Source organism: Lissotriton vulgaris, chromosome 7 (genome assembly GCF_964263255.1).
Source record: "Lissotriton vulgaris chromosome 7, aLisVul1.2, whole genome shotgun sequence".
In the NCBI taxonomy this organism is placed as follows: domain Eukaryota; kingdom Metazoa; phylum Chordata; class Amphibia; order Caudata; family Salamandridae; genus Lissotriton; species Lissotriton vulgaris.
Genome location: NC_141695.1, coordinates 159675126 through 159702341, shown reverse-complemented (window position 1 = coordinate 159702341; position 27216 = coordinate 159675126). Strand labels below are relative to the sequence as shown.

The 27216-nt window shown below is 46.1% G+C and overlaps 1 protein-coding gene across 2 annotated transcripts in view; it reads left to right on the top strand.

The window, feature by feature from the left end:
- SMG9 (SMG9 nonsense mediated mRNA decay factor) overlaps window positions 1-27216 on the top strand; it is a 216611-nt gene that overhangs the window by 180039 nt on the left and 9356 nt on the right. For both annotated transcript variants that reach the window (XM_086929855.1, XM_086929854.1), the window contains 2 exons: window positions 8307-8414; window positions 8678-8803. In XM_086929855.1, the coding sequence (XP_086785981.1) occupies window positions 8307-8414; window positions 8678-8803 (234 nt within the window). The remainder of the gene's footprint in view (window positions 1-8306; window positions 8415-8677; window positions 8804-27216) is intronic.

Sequence of the window (27216 nt, the reverse complement as noted above, 5' to 3'; positions counted from 1 at the left end):
GGTCGTCAACGCGGGCTGTTGGGCCTTCCGACGCCACGTGGGCCTGCTGTCGATGGAAAAGAGCCTGTTCAAAAGGTGCCCACAATGCCACTCCAAATTCCAGCATACTGACAAACATACAGTATGCAACAAGTGCTCATCACCGGAGCACAACGAAGAAAATTGCCCTGAGTGTGCCCAATTCCGTTCGAAGAAGACCATTTGGATTCGACGGGCCGCTAGGCAAGAGATGCAGCGCCCGACACCGGAACCGGAGAACATCTTCGATGATGAACACGACCTCCCAGAAGCGGCGGACTCTGATGTAGAAATCGTCACCGTTGAGGACCAGTCTGACTCCGATGACCAGATCCTGCCGGGGCAAGCAGTGAGTACACAGCCCCCATCACCGCTTATCCCAAAACCGAAGGCTCCGGTCGAAGCATCACCTAAAGGCCTTAGCCAAGATCGACAAGCTCCTTCAGAAGCCCCGCCTTCTGGCTCGGCTCCGAAGCCCAAAACAAAGCCTTCCGATAGCCCAGGACCAAGTAACATTCTCCCCAAGAAGGTTGTCGAACCCAAGAGGGTTGTCGAACCGAAGGTCGTCGAACCGAAGAAGGCCGTCGAACCAAAGGTCGTCGAACCGAAGAAGCTCGTCGAGCCAAAGGTCGTCGAGCCGAAGAAGGTGGTCGAACCAAAGAAGGTCGCCCAACCTAAAAAGGTTATCGAGTCAAAAGCTATCGAGCCCAAGAAGAGCCTCGAACCAAAACGGGTCGTCGATCCAAAAAGAACACTTGACCCAAAAAAGGCCGTCGATCCTAAAAAGAGTGTGGATCAACTTAAGCAGGATCACACCACAAAGCCGGTCGAACCGAAAAAAGTCATCGACTTGACCAAAACATTGAGCCTAAAAAAGCAGTCGAGCATAAAAAACGTATCTAACCAAAAGCTCCGGTCGATCCGAAACAGGTCGTCGACCCAAACAAAGTCGCTGAACCGAAAAAGACTGCTAAACCAACAAAGGACGTCGAACCAAAAAAGGTTACCGACCCCAAAGCAACAGTAGAGCTGAAAAAAAACTCCACAACAAAGGCCCTTGAGCCAAAAGGTCACAAACAAGTCAGTAAGCCAAAAACATCGGCGCCAAAGCCACGGACAGTTGAGGAAGAACTCTTCCATCCTGATCCAGAATCAGAGGAACAATCTAAACTGTATATAAATCCTGAAACTGGCAAAGTTACAGTTTATTACCGGAAAAAGAGACCATTGGACACGGACACTCCTTCCCCTGTTCCTTTGAAGAAAAAGGACTTTGGAACATCTCCCTCTAGGCCTTTTGCTCCTCCTCCTTTCTATCCGAATATGCCTTTTGTGCCCTATTCTCCTACACATTCAGATTATAATGATGAGGATAACATGGGGGAAGATCCTCAGGATGATTTTAATGAACCAGAGTATCCACATGCACAGGATGACACATGGGAGGATCAGAATGATCCATAGGGCACACAACCCATCCCTGACACCTCCCCATACCCTACAAAGCCGTCTCCTACAGACGACACCATTGTTTTTAACCAACTGCTAGATAGGGCAGCAAAATACCACAAGGTCGACATGCACACTGACCCAATAGAAGATGATGTTCTATTTGACACTTTTCCTACCTCTGTGAAAAATGTCAGGACACTTCCTATGCTGAAAGGGGTACTAAAACACGCGCCAGACATATTCAAAGATCCAGCCAGAGCATGGGTACTCAATCCCAGGATTGAGAAGAAATATAAGGCGGCCCCTACAGACCCTACTTACATTAAATGCCAGTTGCCTTTAGACTCACTGGTAGTAGCAAACGCTCGCAAAAGAGCTAACTCGTAAACAACTGGAGATGCTCCCCCTCCTGACAAGGAGTCTAAAATATTGGAAGCCTCAGGCAAAAGAGTTGCCTCACAGGCTGCTAATTCATGGAGGATTGCAAACACACAGGCTCTACTAGCGTGCTACGATAGAGCTCACTACGACCAGCTTGAAGGTTTACTGCAACACCTGCCAGAACCTTTCAAAGATCAGGCTAACGACCTCTTACAGGAAGGCAAATTTATAACCAATGCTTCCATTAAATGTGCGCTTGACACTGCGGACACTTCAGCCAGGTCCATAATACTAGTGTATTACTACGCAGACACACATGGCTACGCATCTCTGGTTTTAAGAATGAGGTGCAATCCACCATCCTCAACCAACCAGTTAACCAAGACTTCCTGTTTGACACCGCAGTAGATGCCATTTTAGACAAAATGAAAAAAGATACCGAAACTGCAAAATTCATGGGCGCACTACAGTTTCAACAACATAGAGGTTCCTTTCGTCGCTCCTCTTCCAGAGGTACCGCACGAGGCAACACATCACAGCCTTCCTCTACATACAAAAGCAACACCCAAAGTTCCTTTAATAAAGGCTCCAACAGAGGAGGTTATAGGGGCAACAATAACAAAGGCAGAGGACGTGGCGGCAATAACACCAGAGCCTCCACTGCCGTCAAACAGTGACTTCATCATACTCCCTCCAGACCATCTAACACCAGTCGGAGGCAGAGTCAAACAATTCCTACTAGTCTGGAACAATTCCTACCAGTCACAGACAGGTGGGTGAGCAAATTATCCAGTATGGTTATTTCCTGGAACTCACTTCTACTCCACCCAACATACCACCCAAACACCATACTATGTCCAAAGAACACATCGCGCTGTTACAACAAGAGGTAACATCTATGCTAGAAAAGGGAGCCATAGAGCCAGTCCCTTTTCAACACCAAGAGACAGGAGTGTACTCGCTATACTTCCTTATTCCAAAAAGGACGGGTCCTCAGACCAATATTTGACCTCAGACCTATAAAGCAATACATACTCTCAGAGCACTTCCATATAATTACTCTACAACAAGTACTCCCGTTACTCCAGCAAGGTGACTTCCTTGCTACATTAGACCTCAAAGATGCATATTTTCACATACCTATACATCCAGCTCACAGGAAATACCTCGGGTTCACAATAGAAGGTCAACATTATCAGTTCAAAGTTCTCCCATTTGGAGTAACTACAGCACCAAGAGATTTCACAAAGTGCTTAGCAGTAGTAGCAGCACACCTCTGAAGGCAACACATTCACGTGTTTCCATACCTGGACGATTGGCTCATAAAAGCCAACTCGTACGCGCAGTGTGGAAGCCATGCATCTCAGACACTCCAGCTTCTACACAGCCTGGGTTTTTCCATAAATTACCCAAAATCACGTCTACAGCCCTCCCATATACAGCAATATCTGGGGGCTGCAATAGATACCTCAGTAGCAAAGGCATATCCAAATCCAGCCAGGATAGCCAACATGCAGACTCTCATTCAAAAATTTCAGCCACAACACTCTTTGCCAGCTCGAGTGTTCTTGCAGCTCATAGGCCTGATGGCCTCCTGCATATTCATTGTCCCTCATGCCTGACTTCAAATGCGTCCACTGCAAGAATGCCTAGCACGGCAGTGGAACCAAGCTCAAGGACAACTAAAGGACCTAGGTAGACCTGGTAGACAGTCGCGCTCACAACTCTCTGCAGTGGTGGTACTCACAAAACCTTTCCAAGGGGCGACTGTTCCAAGAGCCGGTTCCACAAGTAGTACTAACAGCGGACGCATCACTGATAGGTTGGGGAGCCCACTTACTTCAATACACAGTCCAAGGGCTCTGGACAATCAAACAAAATATAGAGTTGCTAGCAATATTTCTGGCACTAAAAGCATTCCAGAAATACTTGTACAACAAGGCTGTGTTGATCCGGACGGACAACATGACAGTCATGCCCTACATCCAGAAACAAGGAGGGACACACTCTCCACAGCTTTCCCACTTAGCACAGAGCATGTGGAGGTGGACAATTCCAAGAAACATTTTTCTCCTAGCAGAACACCTGCCAAGGAAAGTCAATCAAATAGCGGATCTGTTCAGCAGACACAGCCAACAGCCACATGAATGGGAGATTCATCCACAAGTTCTCCAACCATTCTTCCAAAAATGGGGGCATCCAGAGATAGATCGGTTTGCCACAAACGAAAACTCAAAATGCCAGTACTTTGCCGCCAGGTTCCCACATCCGTTGTCACAAGGCAATGCGATATGGATGAACTGGTCAGGCAGATTTGCTTACGCTTTTCCACTAGCTCCACTGATTCCGCTGGTGGCACGCAAACTACATCAGCAGTCACTCACAATGATCCTGGTTGCTCCCACATGGGCAAGACAGCCATGGTACACAGCATTCCTGGAACTTTCATAAGTTCCCCACCAAAGGCTGCGCCTCTCGCCCCATCTTTTAACTCAGAACCATGGAGAAATCAGGCACCCAGATCCCAATCAGATGAACCTAGCGATCTGGCTCCTGAAGTCTTGGAGTTCGGATACCTTTACTTACGTCCTGATGGCATGAACATCATCAAGGAGGCAAGACGGCCAACTACTAGAGCATGCTATGCAGCTAAATGGAAAAGATTTGTGATTTATTGCAACAATAACCAAATCAATCCATTAGATGCTTCTATCCAAAACATTATCTGTTACCTCTTGCATCTTCAAAGATGCAATCTGGCATACTCTTCTATAAGGCTACATCTTGCTGCTATAGCAGCATATCTCCAGAACAGACAACACCTTTCCCTGTTTAAGGTACCACCAATCAAGGCTTTTATGGAAGGTCTTAAAAGGATAGTCCCTCCAAAGCACCCACCTTCACCAGTCTGGAACTTAAATGTAATACTTACCAGACTTATGGGACCTCTTATCGAGCCACTCAATTCATGTGAATTGCAATTTCTAACATGGAAGGTGGCATTCTTTTTTTTTTTTTTTTTGGAAACCTTTATTGTGCAGAAATAGCGAACAAATACGGGCCTACAACCATCCGGCCGGCCTCGATGACATTGTAAGCACAATTGCAGGTAGACGGATCCCAGCAGTATCGCAGTACAAGTTAACAATCAGTCCGAGTTACACTGGATATAATTGAACTGCCGAGAAACAGGAGGTATGAAGGTTAATTTTTAAAACTTTTAAAATATACTATGAAGAATAGGGACTAAGAAGGATCAGGGACCAAACAACCATCTAGGACCGGAGCGGGCAACTTCCACCAGCAGTCATTAAACAAGCAAAAACATAGTCAAGGTAGCGGCACGAAGCAATATATAAGGATAGATCATGAATAGCCATACTGAGTGCCGATCGTTACCCCCCCCCCCCCCACCTATCCACCCCACCGATCCAAAGAAGAAGTAAGAAAAGACCAAAGATCAAAAAGGAAGAAAAATAAGGCCCATAGAACTGAAGACAAACAGAAGCCCCTCCCCCCTCCCCCCACCATACACGCATGCAGAGGCTACGGCCTACCCCCCCCCCCCCCCCCCCCCCTTGCAGTGTGCCTGTCGCCCAAAAGGAGTACCCGAAATACAGGCGAGAAAGAAAACGAAGAAAAAAGAAAAAGGAGTCACATATGAACCGAGAGGAGGGCCAAATCTATGTGCTCCCGGTCTCCCCAGCCACGCATACATCCTCCACCCCATGAAACAGTAGCAAAATAGCAAATAACAGTTACGAGTGCAAATGGGGAGAGTCATCACATATTGCGCGTCCGAATCAGTTACAAAAGCATTCCAACCCTATTCTCCGCCAGCCGGTAACTCACAACTACAAAGGAAACCACCTAGCCCTGGCCCGATCTTGGATGCCTCCCGAAACATACCCCCTGGGGAAAGCCAGCCCCACCTGAAACAAAGAGACAAAATGGCCACGAACGGGAGAGGAGAGGCATGTAAATACAAAATGGACATCGCCAGTCACCATTAGTTCCGTCTTCCTCAATGAATAGCGCCTCCAGGTTCGCCCGATGGCACAAGTTCCACGGTGGGGAGAACGGAGTCCGCAAAGAAATAGCAGTCGAGGGGGCCATTAGCTGCATAGGCGGTGCCCGAGTCAATAGTGGTGGTAAAACAGACAAAGACTCATTCCTCGGAGGAGGGGGAAACATTATAGCACAGTTAGAGCTGGCGGACGGCCGTCCGCAGGTGCCAGTACAGTCAAAAACAGTCCACTCTTCGCTGTGAACATGTGGAAACACTGTAGCCCCTTCAATCACCGGTAAAGGCAAATCTAGACGTTGCTGGGAGCAGGCCCGCCGCGTCCGCCCCAGTACGAATGCAATGTGATCAAACTTCTCACCTAATACACGGGAGCCATCTTCCAGCGCAGACCGTAGATCACAAAGGGCAGCTAGGACGGCCCCATAGGACAGTACAGACTGCGGTCTCCCCATCTCAACATCACGAGAGGTTTCATGCAGTCCATTCCCCAGCTCAACATCAGTCAGGGTACTGCAGTCCCAGGGCAGGGGTAAGCGATCTTTCCCTTTCTGTAAGCCATCGGGCATGTCCATCCGGCCGGAAAGGCAATGGGAAAGCTGGGGCGAGTGCGGCATGGGCGAGCTGCAATCTGAGCCACTGATGCTAACAAGGCCAACTGCAATTAAACGACCCTTGCAGAGAGCCATCTCCTCTCCGGTACAGAGCTGGGGCAAATCCAGGAGCGGTCCGCCGATGTCGGACAAGAGCAATAATGGAGTCTGCACGGCACACCACCAGCGCACAACAAAGACGATGCACGCACAGTGTGCCCCTTCCTCGCAAGCGTGTTGCAACCGCGTTGTGCGATAAACAATGTCGGAGCTACGCAATCCGGTCCGTGTCCCCTTCAGGAGTCAACGCTTCCCAACCACCGGCACCGCCTGGGCCAATCTGGCCGCTATCGATCCATCCGAGTCCGGCAGCGCTCAGCGGCTCAGGCACGGTTCCAGGGCCGCGGAGGCCGCCAGATGGCTTCGCAGATATCTCCGGTCACCAGGCAGGCAGAGACCTCGGGGGAACGCGAGCGATGTCAGCGCGTCTTCGCAGGCGTCCCGCTGCAAAAATATACCAGGATAGTGAGCAGGATTTCGGTGCGGGGCTCAAAGGCTGGCGGAGCCGGGAGCCTACGCTTCTACTCCGGTCGCCATCTTGGCTCCTCCCGAAGGTGGCATTCTTAATTGCCATTACCTCCCTCAGGCGAGTGAGTGAGCTACAGGCACTAACTATTCAAGAACCCTTCATGCAAATAAGGTAGTACTTCGAACCAAACCGAAGTTTATGCCAAAAGTCATATCCACTTTTCATATCAATCAATCAATAGAATTGCCAGTTTTCTTTCAAATCCCACAGTCAGTAGCTGAAAGAGCCCAACACACACTGGATGTAAGGAGAGCTCTGCTATATTATGTTGACGAGACTAAATCATTTAGGAAAACAAAGCAACTGTTTGTTGCTTTTTCACCACAACATAAAGGTAATCCCATCTCAAAATCAGGAATAGCCAGATGGATAGTTAAATGCATTCAAATATGCTATCAAAAAGCTAAACGCACTCTAACAGTTCCCCCAAAAGCACACACTACGCGTAAAATGGGGGCATCCATGGCTTTCCTAGGGAATATTCCCCTTGAAGACATATTTAGGGCAGCTACATGGTCTACCATACACACCTTTACTAAACACTATTGTGTAGACGTGCAAACAAAGCATCAAGCTGCTGTAGGCCAGGCTGTCCTTAAAACTTTTTTCAGACTTCTGCAGCTGGTACAGGTGACCACCGCTAGAGGAGATACTGCTATACAGTCTATGCACAAGATATGAATTCAGAAGCCCACATGCCTTGAACGGAATATGCTACTTACCAGTATGCATCTGTTCTTGGCATGTAGGGCTGCTAACATTCATATCACCCACCCTCCTCCCTGGTGCCTGTTGCAGGATTCTCTTTTGCATGGCCATCTCTTACTTTACTATTCTCCATCTTTCGAAAAACAATCTGAAGATGGAGAAGATGCCCTGGCGCACTGTAGTCCAGGTGAGGAGTCGCCTATCTCGTGATACTTCGAAGACCCTTCCAGGACAACAAGGTGCAATCATCCGGACCCAACACTAGGCAGCGATCTATGCACAAGATATGCACAAGATATAAATGTCAGCAGCCCTACATGCCAAGAACAGATGCATACTGGTAAGTAGCATATTCCTTACCTGTTTTGCAGGTAATTGCAAGTGACTCGCTCTATTTGAGGTTAAGATGGAACTTCATATCTGAAACAGGAATCCAAAGTGTTTTGAACCTAGAAAACGTGCCCAGGAAAAAATGGATCACATGATTAGTCAAGTCTCTGCACGTGCTAAGAATAACATGCTTTTCTCTTTCTTTTTACAGTCTTCTTACAGAACAAGGCAAAGCGGGAAGACTTCTGTCCACGCAATCTCAAACAGATGCACACAGTTATCGATAAACTGATGATGCACTCCCATCTCCGATACAAAGGTAATGCCATGCACCAACAACATACTCCCTGATTCCCACCGTAAGCCAGGATTAGCCAACAGTATGCCATAAAGCACTAACGTATTCTTTCTCTCTGTAAGAGGGCTATGGTGTGAATTCTCGTTCAAAAAATGTGATGAGTATCTGGCTGGTAGAAAAGACCAGAACCTGCACATCTTGTGCAAGATGAACTTTTCTCTCATGGCTTCCTCTCAACCTTGGGACCCAAACTTACACAGACCTGTGTTTATTGTTCTTTTCAGGGACACTTTCAATGCTGGATTGCAATGTGTTTCCTGGATTACCTCACAGTTTCCTGGAGTGTGAGGTGAACCTCTTTCTGATACCCGGCATGGACACCGATAACGATGAGGCCTTTTCTCGAGCAAGTAAGGCTCTGATCCTCAATGTTGAACCTTTCCAGTTATTCCTTTCTAAACTCTTCACTACTTTTAATGCCATTTTATGTTGTAATCTGAGAGCTGGCCATGAGGAGTGGGCCCCTCTGTAGATGGCCTCTAGACATAGGCAGAGTGACCTGCTGAAGATGAATCCCTCCCTTCAAAATAAAAGCCATTCATAAGGGTCTCTTTAATTCCAGTCCTTCTTGCTTGGGAATAAAAGTCATACTTGCTTCATCAGTATTTCCTGTGCCTCACCAATCTCAGCGACGAGCCTTTCCCATCACAGTCTGAGAATATTTCAAGTACAGAAATTGAGACAAAATTTAAATGACTGACCTGCCCCACTACAGAAAGTTCTCTACGGAACTTAGTCTAGTGACATGGTCATGATCTGAAGAACAGAGGGGTAAAAATTTGCCAGGCTGTGTGTCCGACCAAGATTTTTTTGTGCGAAATACACAACTTTCTTTTGTGCTGACATTTGAAGGTTTTACATTTTTAATTATATATATGGAAATTTCAATGCTGCATCTGGACGGTGTTATTCTTTTTTGAAAGATTTTGTTGGGTCTAAGATTTTACGTTAAATAACTAGAGGGATTTGGACTAAGAAGCTTCTAGTTTTGCGCTTTCATCTTTAAAAGGCTATGTGATTGGTCTGGTACATCGTCTTGATTAGCAGAGTGGGCAACATCATGGACAGGGTAAAAAGCTCATTGAGGAGGACATTCTGGCGGCTTGGAGATGTACCAAGGAACAGAGGAGTACAAATTTGAACGAGGTGTGCAGCCACGCAGAAAGTAAAAGTGCGCCAAAGTAATTCTCTAGCTAAGTGTTTCTTCCATTTAGCTACTCGCAATAATAATTGTGCTGTCATATTGATCAGTACAGTGCAGAGTCTCAAATCTCTGGATGTAGATTTTTTTTTTTTTTACAAACTGCTGGCTGCGAGACTGCGCTGGTCCAGGCTTAGTCTTGGCCATCCCCCTAGTTACTCAATCCTGTGTAATTACCGGACCAAGGCATTAGCTGGGATAGTTATGTTAGCATTTAAAATCGAGTAGAAGATCTCACTAATTAGTGATTTGTCCCTGGAGTGTGATGACATTTTGGCAGTACGCTGGTCAGTTTCAAATAGATATGTAGATTACATGGTCTGGTCTTTCGACCTCCGAGGGAAAAAAACTACTTTCCTTGGTGACATTTTTGGAACAGCGTGCTTCTTTGGTAACAGAAGGCGACAGCATAAAAATGTCAGCAGATTTTAATACTTGTAACAACAAGAGAGGAAGGGAACGGAACTGGCGCTCCTACTCCCCTCGAGAGAAATCAAAAAAACAGAGGAGCGTTGTACCAATAAAGACAAAAAAGAGAAGAGCAAGCATGTAGCAACACTCACAGTCTGGGTCAACTGTAAGGGAACCCCCATTTGGTTGTTCAGAAAGCCCCCGCTCACCAACCTAGTTGCTTCATCATCGGGCCCCACCAGGAGTGGCCGAATGCCACCCTAGTGTGCTGCAACGCCAGGTTACTGCGGAGCTGGTTTTGTAGTCCTGGGAGAAGCTCTCAACACCACAGTCTGGGAATACAACACACCAAAAGAATTCATATTGAAATGCGCAACCCTGGCCTTGAAAAATAACTTTTTTGAATTCAAGGGGAACATTTTTCTCCAGTCCACTGGAACTTCCATGGGCAGCACCTTTGCCCCTAGTGTAGCTGGGCTATATGTCCATGATTTCGAACAGAAGCACATCCAAGACGTCAACAACCCTTTTATCTCTTCCATGTGGAAGAGATATATTGACGACGTGCTGGTGGTCTTGCAAGGCTCAGGGAAGTCTCTACAGGACTTCCTTCTTCGGGTCAACACCTTGGACCCTAATCTTAAATTCAATTACAGTTGACAAGCATGAGGTCATTTTTTGGGATGTGATAATATCCATACAGAATGTTTTTTTTTGCCATGAAAACACACTATAAGCCCACAACCAGGAACAACCTGCTGGAGTTCACTAGCTTTCTTCTGAGAGCTTTGCGAGAGAATCTCCCTTATGGACAATTCCTCCGGTTAAGGAGAAATTGCACCTACCTTGAAGACTTTCGGGAACAATCCAAAGATCTAACTGTACAACTGCAAGACCAGGGCTATCCTGGAAGTGTTCTAACAAAAGGTTATAAAAGAGCAAGGAATCAACCAAGGGAACCACTCCTTGAGGAGACTCCTAAGGTACAGAGTGTAATCCCTTTGACATGCGTGACGACTTACAGCTCAGCATCTAGCGCCGTGAAAAAAACCATCCACAAACACTGGCGCATTATAAACAGCAACAATAGAAGTTGGGAAAAACCATTGTTCTCATTCAAACAAGGCCGTAGTCTACGAGACACTCTGGTCAAAACGCGCCCAAAAAGAGACGGCAGCGCGAGAACCTCCATCTGTTATGGACGTTTGGGGGCTACCGAAAGTAACTGGTCCTTATCCTTGCTCTAATTGCAGCATTTGTCACCTTACGTCACACACCAAAACTTTGAACCTTAAACAAAACAAAGTGTGGACCCAGAGAACGCACACCAACTGCAACTCCACAAATGTGGTGTACTTGATAACCTGCCCCTGTGGGCTACGTTATGTCGGTATTGTTACACGAAAAGTGAAGTTGAGAATATGCGAGCATCGTAGCAACATCAGATGTGGTCGCATTACTACCAAACTGAGCGAGCATTTCTTACAAAATAACCACACCACTAATGATATGCGGTAGACAGTTATTGAACAGGTGAACACCAAAAAGAATGCCCAGACAATTCTTTTTGAGAAAGAGCAGAGGTGAGTGTACCGCCTTGGTACAAACCTGCATGGCCTTAATGACAATACTTCCTGGGCTTCTGTGCTACACAATTAATCCCTTGATAGTTGCTTGCATTTCAGTTAACTGTCCATACTTAATGTAAATATGATCTTTTCACTTTTCTATACCTTATGTGGTGTCTCAATCTACTGAACCTGACGTGCGTTACTCTATATGTTACTCCTTTGAGTAACTTGAACGAATGTCTTTCTTCATATCAGTGAGGTTTTTTTTTTTAGTACATGTGAAGCCAGCCCTTTGAGCCTGCGGGCTGCCACGTTTATTATTACTTACGGTTATGGGACCGCCTGGAATAAGGACATGTCTTTTGATCTACTTGTATTCCTTTAACTACCTCCCCTCACCTGACCATTCTTAGGGTTCATTTACACCCCTTTGGTTCTGGATAGCCATTTGCTACCTGCCGAATTTGTAGGCCTACATTACTTTGACAACAAATGATTGCGCTTTATTCCTCTAGCACTTTCATAACCTTTCTTCTGTTCAGGATAACGTTCTGCCCCTATATCCTAGGCACGCATTACATTAATATGCATGTATTGATTGTGCTTTATCTTTCTAGCGCTTTCGACATTTTTTTTATGTCTTTTGACTTCAGAGACTGCCTCTCCTCTGGCACTCCATCAATGGCATGCCTGGATTGCCCATTCCATATTCTGTTTTACATCTTCTATTCTTATTGTTCTATAGCGTGAGGCATTCTTCCTTCAGTTCGAGGCATGTGGGCTGCTGAATTCATATCTGTGCATAGATCGCCGCCTAGTGTTGGGTCCGGATGATTGCACATTGTTGTCCTGGAAGAGTCTTCGAAGTATCACAAGATAGGTGGCTCCTCCCCTGGACTACAGTGCGCATGGGCATAGATTCCATCCCCAGATTGCTTTTTTCCGCCATTGGGTTCGGATGCATATTTGTGAACTCAAGTTCGGAATCGATAAAAAACTTTCTTTTTGGCCAAAAGGCCTTTAGTTATCGTCGGTATTGTCTTGCGAATGGTGCCCAGTTCTGTTCCAGCTCAGTTCCCGAGCCGGACATCCAGAGGAGCCGCGTGGCTTTTCGGCACTGAAGGCCCGGTCGACGCCAGAGGCCTTATCGACGAACCATCATGGGCCGGTTCAAGAGATGTCCCGTGTGCAACTCGAAATATCCTCACATCGACGTCCACCCGGTGTGCACCAAGAGCCTGTCGCCGGATCACGATGAAGCCAGCTGTATGGCTTGTTCTCGTTTCCGCTCCAAGAAGACGATTCGACTTCGACGTCCTGCGCGCAAGGAGGCCCAGCAGACGGCACCTGACCCTGTGAACATTTTCGATACCGAGGAGGATCAGGGAGTCGAGCAGGAAGTTCGAGAGAACCTGTCTGATCCTGCATCGGAGATCGACTCCAGCTACGACGCTGATATTGAAATGGTCTATAATGAAGACGTCGTCAACGAGGTAGGAGATGACGATGGGGCCTTTGGGGCCGTGGAAGATAGCTCGAGCGAGGAGCTAGGCCCAACCGTTAGTACGGGGGCCGAGACGAGACACTTAATAAGGCTCAGGTCGAGGGATCGCCACATGGCCTTACCCAAGATCTTACACTTGGTTCTACAGCCTCTCCTCAAGGCCCGGCTTCGGACACTCCTAAGGAGCCAAGAGTTGAACGATCTAACCGAAAGAGAAAGCATTGGTGTCTACGCAACCGAAAGCACTGGAGGCGAAATCGAAACCAAAAGTGCGTATTGCTTTGGTCGGCTCGAAGTCCTCTGAACTATCAGCACCGACGAACCATAAAGGTGTTATCGACCCGGTGAGGTCGCTAAAGGGTGTCGAGCCGATGAGTGGGAAACCGAAAAAACTGGTCAAGGACGTCAACCCGGAAAAATCGGCGCCGAAGGCCGTCGACACAGACAAAGGACTCGGAGCTCAGAAGGTTCTCGATCCTACGCATCAACCAGACAAGGCTAAGAGCGGTACGAACCTAGAGTCCACGCCTGGCGGTGGCTCGAAGGTACCCGTCGAGTCGACGCAGCCGTCCGCCTCCTTCTCGAAGCAGTTGTCTGAATCGCTGAAACGAATTAAGGAGAAGGCTTCGGCTGTTGGACCGAAGGATACTCCACTAACGAAGCCTGCCAGTAAACCTGAAAAATCGTCGGCTCCCATCCAGTTCACGCTGCCGCCCAAAGTGGTACCTAAGGCCTTTCGCCCCTAAGACGGCCGTCGAAGCGTACAAGAAGGTGTCCATGGGGCCGAAGCCCACAACTGCGGTAGTGGTCATGAAGCATCATCAACCTCCGCTTGAAGAGCAGTCGGAACGATTCATCGACGCCGACACGGGTAGACTTTCAATTTACAAACGAAAGATCGCCCCGGAACTGCCTATGGAGTCATATAAAATTCTATTGAAAAAGAAGAAGGATTCGACTACATCACCCGTTAGTGTCGAACCTATATCACCACATGGCCAAGACACTGCTCCTATCTCGCCCACTTACTCGGATGTGGAGACAGGGGAAGGTGACAATGAGGAGTACAATTATCCTATAGACACTGATCCTGAAGATCACAATGAACCCTGGGCAGACGCTGCTGACCCAGGAGATCCACACACTACCACAGACAGTCATGTGTATGCTGTAAAAACCTCGCCTACTGAAGACTCGGCGGCGTTTAATGCACTTATTGAAAGGGCAGCCACAAATCATGATGTCCAGCTCCATGCTGACCCTGTTGAAGTGGATTTTTTGTTTGACACCTTTTCCACCTCAGAGAGAACTGTCAAGACTCTGCCAATGCTAAAGGGTGTCTTAAAACATGTTGGAGACATTTTTAAAGAGCCCACGAGGGCCAGGGTGATAAACCCCAGAATTGAGAAAAAGTACAAACCGGCGCCTGGGGTCCCTACCTACATCAAGGGACAGTTGCCGTTGGACTCTCTGGTTGTTTCCAATGCCCGGAAGAGGGCAAACTTGCAAACAACGGGTGATGCTCCTCCCCCTGACAAAGAATCTAAAGTGCTAGAAGCATCAGGGAAAAGGGTGGCAGCTCAAGCGGCCAATTTCTGGCGCATTTCCAACACTCAGGCACTCTTAGCCAGATATGACAGGGCCCATTACGATACATTGAGACCCTGTTGCAACACTTGCCAGATAAATATAAGGAGGCAGCAGAGATGCTCATACAGGAAGGAAAGCTTATATCAAAAGCTTCTATCAAGTGTGCACTGGACGCAGCAGACACCGCGGCCAGAGCCATTAACACAAGTGTGATGTTACGGCGACATGCCTGGCTGAGAATCTCCGGTTTCAAGCCAGAGATACAAACCACCATACTAAATCAGCCTGTAAACCCTGATCACTTATTTGAACCAGAGGTGGACACCACCTTGGAAAAGATCAAAAAGGACACTGAGACTGCAAAGTCTATGGGGGCTCTCCAGTCGCAGCAGTTCAGGGGTGGTTCTTTTCGTCGCTCAAACAGTAGAGGAGTTTCCAGAGGCCAGCTGTCCCAGCAAACACAGTACAGTAAAGGTGGCGCGCAAACCACCTACACCTAACAAGGTAGAGGTGGCTATCGTGGAAACAGCGCCAAGGGCAGAGGTCGTGGAAACAACAACTCCCGATCCTCCGCCACTAACAAACAGTGACGCCTTGTCACTGCTCCCCGACCATACAACACCTGTCGGGGGGGGAGACTACAACGGTTCCTGCCGGTCTGGAAATCCATCACCACAGACAGGTGGGTCAGGAAGCTTATCCAGTACGGTTATTGTGTGGAGTTAACATCCACTCCACCCAACATACCCACAAGACACCGTCCTATGTCCACAGAGCATTTGCACTTATTGCAGCAGGAGGTACTCGTCATGCTGCAAAAAGGAGCAATCGAGCTCGTGCCTGTGGAAGAACGAGGTACAGGAGTGTACTCGCTGTACTTCTTGATCCCAAAAAAGGACGGGTCCCTCAGACCCATATTGGACCTCAGACCCCTAAACCAGTACATTCTATCAGAACACTTTCACATGCTAACATTGCAGCAGGTTCTACCGCAACTCAGTCAGGGAGATTTCCTTGCAACATTAGATCTAAAGGATGCATATTTTCATATTCCGCTACACCCGTCACACAGAAAATACCTCGGGTTCACCATTCAGAATCAGCATTACCAATTCAAGGTCCTCCCTTTCGGAGTGACGACGGCACCCAGGGTGTTTACAAAGTGCCTGGCGACAGTGGCTGCACACCTACGGAGACAGAACGTTCACGTCTACCCTTATCTGGACGACTGGTTTATCCAAGCAAAGTCGGCCAAGCAGTGTGCCGCCCACATGTCCCACACCATTCACCTTCTTCACGATCTGGGATTCTCACTGAATTATCCAAAGTCCCACCTTCAGCCCGCCCACGTACGGCAGTATCTGGGCGCTACAATAGATACTCTGGCAGCCAAAGCACAGCCAAATTCAGTGAGGATCAACAGCATGCAATTGCTGATACGAAAATTCAGACCGCAACACTCGCTTCCGGCACGAGTGTTCATGCAGTTGATAGGCATGATGGCCTCCTGCATCTTCATAGTCCCGCACGCGAGACTACATATGCGTCCGCTTCAGGAGTGCTTAGCACGTCAATAGAATCAGGCTCACGGACAGTTGAAAGACCTAGTGTTGGTGACCGGCGTGCATACAACTCTTTGCATTGGTGGAATCCACAAAAAACCTTTGCAGGGGCCGACCGTTCCAGGAGCCTGTGCCACAGATTATTCTGACAACGGATGAATCTCTCCAGGGATGGGGAGCTCATGTACTCCACTACACAGTGCAGGGACAGCAAAAGAAGATGCACATCAACCTTCTAGAACTGATGGCTATCTTCATGGCGATGAAAGCATTCAAAGTACATCTGTGCAACAAGGTCGTGTTGATCCGGATGGACAACATGACGGCCATGTACTACATTCAGAAGCAGGGAGTTACACACTCTCCACAGTTGTCTCATATGGCTCAGAGCATGTGGAAGTGGGCCATTCAGAGGAACATCTTCCTCATGGCGGAACACCTCCCGGGCAAGGACAATCAGATGGCGGACCTGCTCAGCAGGTAAGGCCACCAAATGCACGAGTGGGAGATACATCCATCAGTACTCAACCCGTACTTCCAGCAGTGGGGTCATCCAGAGATAGACCTGTTCGCCACAAAGGAAAACGCCAAATGCCAAAGCTTTGCCGCCAGGTTTCCACACCCACAGTCGCTGGGCAATGCGATATGGATGAACTGGTCAGGCATATTTGCGTACACTTTTCCCCCAGCACCTCTAATACCGCTGGTGGCACGCAAGCTGAAGCAACACTCGATGGCGCTCATCCTGGTTGCTCCGACGTGGGCACGCCAACCATGGTACACCACGTTTCTAGAACTCTCCGTGGTACCGCATCAAAGGCTGCACCTCACACCCAGGCTTTTGACGCAGAGCCATGGCGACATTCAGCATCCAGATCTGCAACAGCTCAACCTGGCGATCTGGCTCCTGAGGTCTTAGAATTTGGCTACCTCAACTTCCTCCCGACTGTATGGATATCATAAGAGAGGCAAGAAAGTCCACCACCAGAGCATGCTATGCGGCAAAATGGAAGCGGTTTGTCATTTATTGTGCAGACCACAACATCAACCCGCTAGATGCATCTACTCACAACATCATTTGTTATCTGTTACATCTATACAAATGCAATCTGGCCTATGCTTCCATTCGTATACATTTGTCCGCAATAGCAGCTTATCTACAAAACAGGCAGCATCTCTCACTTTTCAGAGTGCCTGCCATTAAAGCTTTTCTGGAAGGACTCACCAGCTCCTGAATGGAACCTAAATGTGGTCCTCACCAGACTGATAGGTCCACCTTTTGAGCCTCTACATTCATGCGAGATTCAGTTCTTGACGTGGAAAGTGGCTTTCCTGATAGCGATCACATCGCTGCGACGCGTTAGTGAACACCAGGCACTAACTATCCAAGAGCCATTCATACAGATTCACTCCAACAGGGTGGTGCTTCGCACTAACCCTAGGTTTCTTCCTAAGGTGGTTTCACAGTTCCATATCAATCAGACTATAGAACTGCCTGTGTTCTTCCAAAATCCTGAGTCAGTGGCGGAGAGAATGCTCCACACACTAGACGTCAGGAGAGAGCTTTAATGTACTACATAGATAAGACTATTTGTTGCCTTTTCGCCACAACACAAAGGCAACCCCATTTCCAAAGCAGGTATAGCCAGGTGGATCGTTAAGTGCATTCAAATTTGCTATCAAAAAGCCAAGCGCACTTTAACGGTTCCCCCACGGGCCCACTCCACCCGAAAGTTGGGGGCCTCCATGGCTTTCCTTGGAAATATTCCTTTAAAAGACATATGTAGAGCAGCCACATGGTCTACCACACGCACATTTACGAAACACTACTGTGTAGATGTGCACTCCAAACAGCAGGCAGCTGTAGGGCAGGCTGTTCTAAAAACACTTATTCAAACTGCTGCAGCTGGCACAGGCGGCCACCGCTAATGGAGGGACTGCTATGTATTCTATGCACAGATATGAATTCAGCAGCCCACATGCCTCGAACCGAATATGCTACTTACCAGTGTGCATCTGTTCTTGGCATGTAGGGCTGCTGACATTCATATCGCCCGCCCTCCTCCCCGGCGCCTGTAGCGGCTGCAGCACTCAGAATTACTCTTAGCATGGTCATCACTCAAGGTGTTACACTCCATCTTTGCCACAATGGCTAAAAACAATCTGGGGATGGAGTTGATGCCCATGCGCACTGTAGTCCAGGGGAGGAGCCACCTATCTCGTGATACTTCGAAGACTCTTCCAGGACAACAATGTGCAATCATCCGGACCCAACACTAGGCGGCGATCTATGCACAGATATGAATGTCAGCAGCCCTACATGCCAAGAACAGATGCATACTGGTAAGTAGCATATTCGTTATTCTCTAGGATTGCTAAACCAACACGTAACTCGCATGATTCAGCGGACTTGCCATAGCAACCCTGCCCTCTCATTGTCTAGCAGACTCTGATTGAGGAGGCGTTCGTCCACTCTCTATTCCGGTCCTTGATTGGCTCTTAGGCCGTCACGAGGCCACGTCCTCCACTAATCCTGTGGTTGTGACACGAAATGACGCTAACCACGCCTAGTACGCGCTGGATGGTGGCTGCGTTTTTTCAACCTCCTTACCTTTATTTACACCGATCATCATGAGCACACTGTTCTTCGGGGTCCGGCAAGTGAGGGCTCACTCAGGTACCAAGCAGGTGCCTAGCATACAGGGCGTGAGTACGGCAAACATGAGATGAGTACCTTGTTTTTATCGATTGTTCCTGACTCACTTTTCATTCCTGTTGATTCCTTCATTTTGCAGAGTGTGCCTTTTCGCTACCACCCCCCTCCCGAGACCCATGCTGCTCTAATCGTTAGCACTTTCTGTAAGGACGCTTTTACTTTCCTTTTATATTGTTCTTTTGCCCAACAGCACTAGGCAGCTCAGCTGACCGCTCTCCATTTGCAACACGTCATAGTGGAGAAGCGTGGCTCAATGGTTAGAGCGGCAGACCCTGATGCAGAGGTCTGGCCCGGGACAAGGGTTCAATACCCGCCTCGGCGGTTCTTGGACTCAATTTCCCCGGACCTGATAATTCTCGCCTCGGTGCCTAGTCTAATCATGGGTCCCACTCTGTGACTCTGGGCAATAGCTTGCTTAATCTCCACAACGGCCCCAGCAGCGCTGTGGATGCCTGGCTTCACCTTGGGGGTGCCCAGGAGTGGACATTTCACAGGAAAGCCAGGATGGGTTCCACAGCGGTATGAATACAGCGCTACGAGGCCTCCGGGTAGAAGTGCGCTATATAAAATACACTACATTTACATTACATTTACATTTACATTTAGGCATTAGATGGGCATATCAACACTATTTCTGCCTGTTTTTTTTTTTTACCATAACCACACTATTAGGCTTGTGAAGGGAAGCATGTCCCTGCAACTCCACAGGCTTAGTGTTAATCCTGAATGTGCACGAGTTGACTCATTACCTCACTTGTGTGTTTGATATGGCTACAAGCACATCCCAAGAGCACCCAAGCATGTTGTTTTTAACCCTGTGACAATGGACATTGATATACCTAATTTATCTGGTCTCTTTTTTTGTGTCCTGTCTGTTTGTTATTGTCTCTGTTTCACAGAATAAACTCTGTTCCAATCCATTGGGACGGAATCTTGATACAGTGTTTTTTACGACATAATCTCTTTTAACACTAGTAACCCCAGGTTAGGGTGGGCCTTAGCACGCCCATACCACCGGGGTGCATCACTACACTTAATTACACTTTATTTTACTGTCCTGACGAACGCCTGATAAACCACTATCACATAGGCAGAAACATGTTGACGACACAATAGGATAAAATTGGACTTTTAATTTTGGTCCTTTATCCTTCACTTTTGTTTTTATCCATGTCCAAATTGGCAAAATTAATCAATTTCTTTTTTGACACAATTGGTACATTTTTAACTCGCTTAATTCAACTAGGTTGGTGAGTGAGGGCTTTCTGAACAACCTAATGGGGGTTCCCTTACAGTTGACCCAGACTGTGAGTGTTGCTACATTATTACTCTTCTCTTTTTAGTCTTTATTGGTATGACGCTCCTCTGTTGTTTTTTTGGTTGGCAGATTTTAATATACATGTAGACATGATAAATTAAAAGTTGGTGGTTCAGTTTTCAATGGACATGACAATCCTGGGACTTGTGCAATGGGTCCTGGGCACCGACCATGCAGCAGGTCACTCTATTGATCTGATGTTTGGCTGTAAATAGTTGCTAATAGTAGATCGTCCCTATGTTTTCGATAGATAATTTTCCTATCTCCAGTTAAGGTCAAAGCGAGAGTTTATGAGGAAAAAACAGGAGTTGTGCATCTTGCAGGACTAAAAAAAATTGACATTACTAAAGCTAATGACTGTTTTAATAATTAAATAGCCATTGTCTAGTAAATGTGGTGACTTTAAAGAATACATTTCGGAAATTGCTGGTGAAATCCTAAAAACTGGCCATTCTGTAGTTAGTAAGAAAACGAATAGTGGGCACAAGAAAAACCCTGGTTTACATCCAAACTTAAAAATTACAAAAGGAAGACGGGAAGAGATACAATTATAGAAAAAGTATGAGGTTCATGCTAGAAATACCAACTACCTGACGTTTAGAAAAAAACTTAAAACCCTCTTGTTCCCTAAATAAACCCCCACCCTTCCCCCTCAGCAGGATCTAATCTTTATAGCGCGGGGATGCCCTCGGGTCACCAGGCGCTCTATAAATTGCTAAAATAAATAAATACTTTAAAAGTAGTCTGTAAAGGATATAAAAAGGCTCACTTTAATGCCAAGGCCACCTAGCTCTGCTATAATATAGGAGCTGCAGAGAATTGTGCTAAAAAGCTTCTTTCGGGTTGTTAGGAAATTGGCCAATCCAGAGTGTTTAACCTCCTCTATTACAGACTATATGTGTGTATAGGTGTAAAGAATCTCATTGTGTGGTTAAATCAGTTACTGTACATGTTTGTGTAGGGTGAATCCTTTTGGTCTCTGACTTGAGGTAAAGAGGATACTAAGTGATCTACGATCAGGTTCTCTACTGCACGTCTGACCTGTGAATGTTTTGAGAAATCTGTCTGGTATTTGAGTGCCTTAACCCATCCCTCCTGAATGCTTTCTTTTCAAAGGGAATAGTTCCTGACATTTGGTAGTCCTAAAGAAATCTAATCTTGACTCTTTCAAAGTAAGTATCTACAGATGTAGCTCACACTTAACTGCTTTGGCAAAATTTGGAAAGAAGTTTGTAGCACATTGGCTCTCCAGTTTTCTGCAAGAGAGCCATTTATTTGTGGAGACCCAAAGGACCCGACTAGGATGTGGAACAGCGACGGCACTGCTGTCTGTCCATATCATTGTAAGACTAGAGCTGGACAAGTGATGTATGCCACGTGATGTTCGACCTCTGCGACTTTTTATTTGGTAGACCATGCTGTATTGATCAGGGGATTGAGAGGTTGAGCATCAAGGGGCTTGCACTTCTATGGTTAAATTCCATTCATGTAAAACGCAATTCATGGTGAAGCTGCCATCACGCAGCTCCATTTTCTTCCTGGCACTCTATGGAGTACCACTGGGCTCTGTGTTACTGCCATTTTTTTAGTGAATATTTGCATTTTGCCTCAGCTTAAGTTATCACTGTCTTCTTGTATGCAGGTAATTCCCAAGTCCCCCACTGCTGTGATAAGCCTTTGGATACATTGAAGAGCCAGTTTATCAATTCCTTAGGTACAGTGAAACAATAGATGGACTGCAGTTTGTTAAGCTCAGTCCCACTAAAGACTAAGTCCTTTGGAAAAGGGAATCCCAAGATATAATTTCTCTGGTTGGAGACCGACGTTTTCCCTCCTAGGTCAGCAGAGAAGGTAAAAAGCCTTGGTTTTTCTGTGAATAAAGGTCTGCGTTTTATGCCACAGATCAATAGTTGTCTCCTGCAGCTGACTGCAGGCGAAGCTATGGCAGAAGATCCTTCCTGTCAGTCTCTTGAATAATGTTAGGTCTGTGGTGGCAGGGCAGCTCTTAACTCTTAACCAGCCTACACCAATGCAAATTATGTGGGGCTTCCTTATAAAGCTGCAGTTGGCTAGGGTGATCTTTAAGTTGCATGGATTTGACACAAAATCTAAACAATGAAGACTTCTCCTTAGTTGCCGGTAGAGAGATGTATACAGATTAAGGTCCCCTGTTGTAGCCGCAGCGGCACGTTGTAAAAATCATTCCTTTATTTTATACAAAGGGTACTTCAGAGGACACAGTCACAGAATACTGAGATTTAATAAAATGTGACAAGACTTCTATCCTTTAGAAAGGAATTGAAAAAAATGATGATATTGCTAACTTGTGTGTTTTACTGGCTAGCTTATTTCTCTCAGCAATTTCTTCTGTCTGGTCCACTCACTCAAGATTTTTACTTTGGACCTGTTCTGTGTCTCACAGTCAGAACTCCGAAACATTTCGTTAGACGTTAACAAAGCCAGAAGTCCTGGCTTGAGCGTAGAGAGCTTCTTAGTGTTTTACTGCAGTTGCCTTGTTTAGGCCTGTGGGTGCATTCAATCCAGTACCACTGGCTCTCAGTGTCTCAAATGAGAGAGTCCTCTATCATGATACTCGCACTTTAGGTTAAAAGTCATTGACTTCGCTGGATGCATATTTTGCAAGGAAGTGGATCACATGGAACACCAACCGAAATGAGTCACTTCAGAGCTGTGAATGAAGGCTGTGTTATTCTCTCGTGTGCAGGCATATGGACTTGAGATGTAGGTGGCTCCGCTGTCACTCGTCATCTCTAGTGCTCTCAAATGTTTGCTCTTTAGTTACTCGCTGGACTCCACAATTAGACGTCAGTACCAAGAGGTCACCTATTGATGATGGGGTGCTCAAAGAATTGAGAGCATGTAATAACAGGAGAATGGGGCGAGGTTGGTAAGCATGTAGGTAATGGTCCATGCTTATTCCTTCTTTGCCGCCCTTTCCCACTGAATTAACACTTTGGCTTTTAGTCTTCACCGGATCTTGGCTGATCCCAGCAGGCCTTTAAATTGTCTTTAAAAAACCACAAACAGAGACTGTTTGAGAGCGACGGACTATACATAAGCCCCCGTAGGATGCTCCTGTTCCAACACAGTTAACTTCTGTTATATGTTATTACACATTTCAATAAATCAAATCAAATCAGTATTTGTTATGCCAAATTATTGTCCATACAACTTTAGATTGTTGTCACAAAAAAAGTTCAAATGTTGGAAGACGTCATGTTTTTAATGACAATATTCTTTCTTGTGCTTTTTCTTTCTTCTTTAAGTACATTACATCATGTACATAAGTTCATCTCAACATCATGTGCAGTTAGTTCCAATGCATTTCGGTATCGGTATACCTTCATCAGGGGAATACTGTAATTGAAGCCAACACAATAAAAATAATCAAAAAACTGAATAAGGGAGCCACGGGCTCCACCTCGTGTGCATGCGAATATTAGTGCAATTTTGTCATAACGAGTTCCGTCTCTACCATCACCTTGGTGCCTCTATACCTTAATGGTAAAACCACTCGCATGCTGATCTACCTTGTGACACCCTGTGACCACATCCCAGTCCTTATCTAAAATATGCATACCTGAACTGCTGAATAGATTGCTGGCCATTTGTTGAATATAACTATTGCGTTCCTAATTAAAAAAAATGAAAACTAATGACTACCTGTTCACTCTGTTCCTTATGACATTGAAATACTTCTGTATCGAAATACCGCCTACCTCTAGAATCGACTGCCTCGCGGTGTCCCGTATGGTTTGTCTCCGCTATAGTCCTGCCACTCGTGTCGCCTCTTACCTTACTCCTCCATATCCAACAAGCCTCTCGCCGTCTCGCGTTGCATGCAGACGGTTTCCTGTATACTATAAGCAACCGCCTTCTCCTTCCTAAACACAAAAAGCGGACTCTCCATGATGACTACTGGCGGTCGCCATCTTAAACTGGTCTAATCTAGTCTGTGTGATGTTTGATAAGGAACTAGGTTAACAAGAAAACCCAAATAATAAAAGTAAATAAAAAATGAATGGAAATGGAAAAATAAAATTAGAAAATGAACTCCTACCCCCTGTGCTACTAGTGGTGTGGTGGGTACATGTTTTTCAGCATCTATTATTTGGTCCTTGTTCTGACAAAGTTGCATTGCATGTATTTAATGGAAAACAGTATCTAAAAGTACACGTTACAACATTCATGATTAATACAGATTATAGAAAACACATAAATTCAATTTTATCATTGAGCCCACATGGTTCAAGCGTATTCAAACTGCGAATCCAGTATGTTTCTCTTTGAAACAATTGGCGGTTGGTATCAGCATGTACCGCCTCATCTATGCGCTCTAGCACTGTGAATCGCAATTGTGGTATAGTGTGTTGCCATTCTTTCCAGTGCATGGCCAAGTTAGACTTAAGATTGCTTGTTCTTATCATACTGTTATGCTCCGTGATACGGACCTTGACTTTTCTAGTGGTTTTCCCCACGTATACCAGCCCACAAGGGCATTTAATGGCATACACTGCCATGCTGGTGTTACAATCTGACGTATGTCTCAACCGTATCTGTTTGCCTGTCTGTGGGTGTGGGAAAACATCCCCTACCATTACGTTACTACAATGGCCACAATTGTGGCATTTCACCATTCCTCTGTGATGAACAGTCCCTGTTCTAGTCTGTGACTGCTTCAGTGTTTCTTTCAAGTTCTTGGATCTAGTGTGGGCAAACAAGGGCTTGCCTACAAACACTGTTTTGAAATCGGTCTCCTGTTCGATCACCTCCCATCTTTTTAAAATGCTTTTCTTGATCGATCTACAAGCTGTAGAGTATTTGATTACAAACACCTCCCTTTTAAGTGGTTGTTTTGTGGTCTTGACTAGTAGTTCTTGTCTGTCTTTAAGACTAGCTTTGAACTTTGCCTGTTGAAGTACCTCTTCCGGATACCCTCTGTCTTTGTATGCCTGTGCCATAGTCTCCATCTCTTGAAGACCCTGTGCCTCTTGTGAACAGATTCTACGAGCCCGCAAAAACTGTGAAAAAGGTAAATGATTTTTTAAAGACATAGTGTGAAAACTGCCATAGTGTAACGCACTGTTGCTGTCTGTCAATTTCTTATACAATCTTGTGTGTAGTGCTTGACCCTGCTTTTCTATAAGTATGTCTAGGTAATTGATGACTTTGGCATTAATAGAGTGTGTTATCTTGATTTGATCATGACAATGATTCAACTCAGTCAACAAGTTTTCCAAAACATCATGGGGACCATTCCACACCATTAGGATGCCGTCAATATACCTGACGTAAAGTTTTAGGTGTCGTGTCCATTGGGGATTCTGCTAAATGTTTACATCCTCATACTTTGCCATAAATATATTAGCGAAAGTTGGTGCCCCAGTAAAACCCATACTGGTTCCTGTCCTCTGAAGGTAAAAACAGTCTTGCCATTTGAAATACCCATGGTATAAGCAAAAGTGTAGCAACTCTAAGAGAAACACGCTAATGCCTTCATCATAATCATGTCTTAGTAACATCCATTCCACCGCCTCTATTCCCTCCTGACGGGGAATGGAGGTGTATAAAGCTGCTATGTCTACAGTACACAACAATATGTCCTCCTCTGGTGTGATGGTAACTTCATTGATTCTCTTTAAACAATCTGTTGTGTCTTGTATGTACGTGCTCCATTGCTGTACTAGTGGTTGTAGGTAGTGATCTAGAAACTTCCCTAAAGGTTCATGCAGTGACCCGCATCCCGCCACAATTGGCCTGAATGGTGGGTCCACTGGGTCCTTGATCATCTTGGGCACCATATATATGTGTGGTCTCTTGGGATACTGGACTGTCAAAAATCTACTAGTTTGCTCATCTATCCACCCCATCCCCTGTGCTTTTTCAAGAATAGTTTTCAAAATGGTTTGAAATCGAACCGTTGGGTCCGCTTCCAGTTTAATGTAGGTGTCCTCATCGGTAACATGCTGATTGACCTTAGCCTGATAGTAAGAGTTATTGAGCACTACCAGTGTCTGCTGGTACTATCTTTAGACTGTCATTCTGTGCAAGTTTATTCAAAATCAAATGTTCATGTCTGGTTAGATTGTTCTTAATGCTGCGGGTGGTGGAAACCTGCTCTATGTCTTTTCTTACCAAAGTTTCAAATAAATCCAGAGTCTTGTGGGAAAATGGAGCTATGAATGTGCTCTTGGGTCTAAAACCTTGTGATGCGTCTGGTGTAGTTGTTGAGGCTATATGATCTGAATTAATCGTGTGAAAAAACCACCTTAGACGCAGCTTCCTCATAAACTTAAACAATGAAACCTCTGTTTCCAATTTGTTGGTGGAATATGTCGGTACAAATGACATGCCCTTATTCAACACCCTTAATTCTGATTGCCTTAATTGGTAATCTGAGATGTTCATCACAAGTTCCTCCTGTTTCTTTGCTTTTTTTGAACCTTTTCCCCTCCTTGTCCGTTTTGCTTTGTTTGAGATTGTTCCGTGGGGAGGTGGTTGGATGTTTTGCCCCCCTCTATAAAAGCCTCCCTCGGGTGATGTCTGAACCTCCCTGTGCTCCTGCCTCACTACTCGTGCTGGGGGTGACTACAAGTGGTGCTCGAGTGGGTAGAGTATCTTGTTCGGTCGCTACACTCTCTTCGGACGTAGAGGCCTGTGGTTTTTTATAGGTTCTTCTCTGTGCATACTGATCTGCCCAGGAATAGACTTTGTCTAGCTTGTAGTCTATTGTATCGCGCTTAAACATGCGCAACTTGCGTTCATGTACCTCCCTTGTGTGTTCTTCTAGTTGGTCATTGATGTTTTTGAGGGTGGTGGCTAGTTCTTCCTCGGTTAACCTAGTGGATAATTCTGTATTCAGCTCTTGT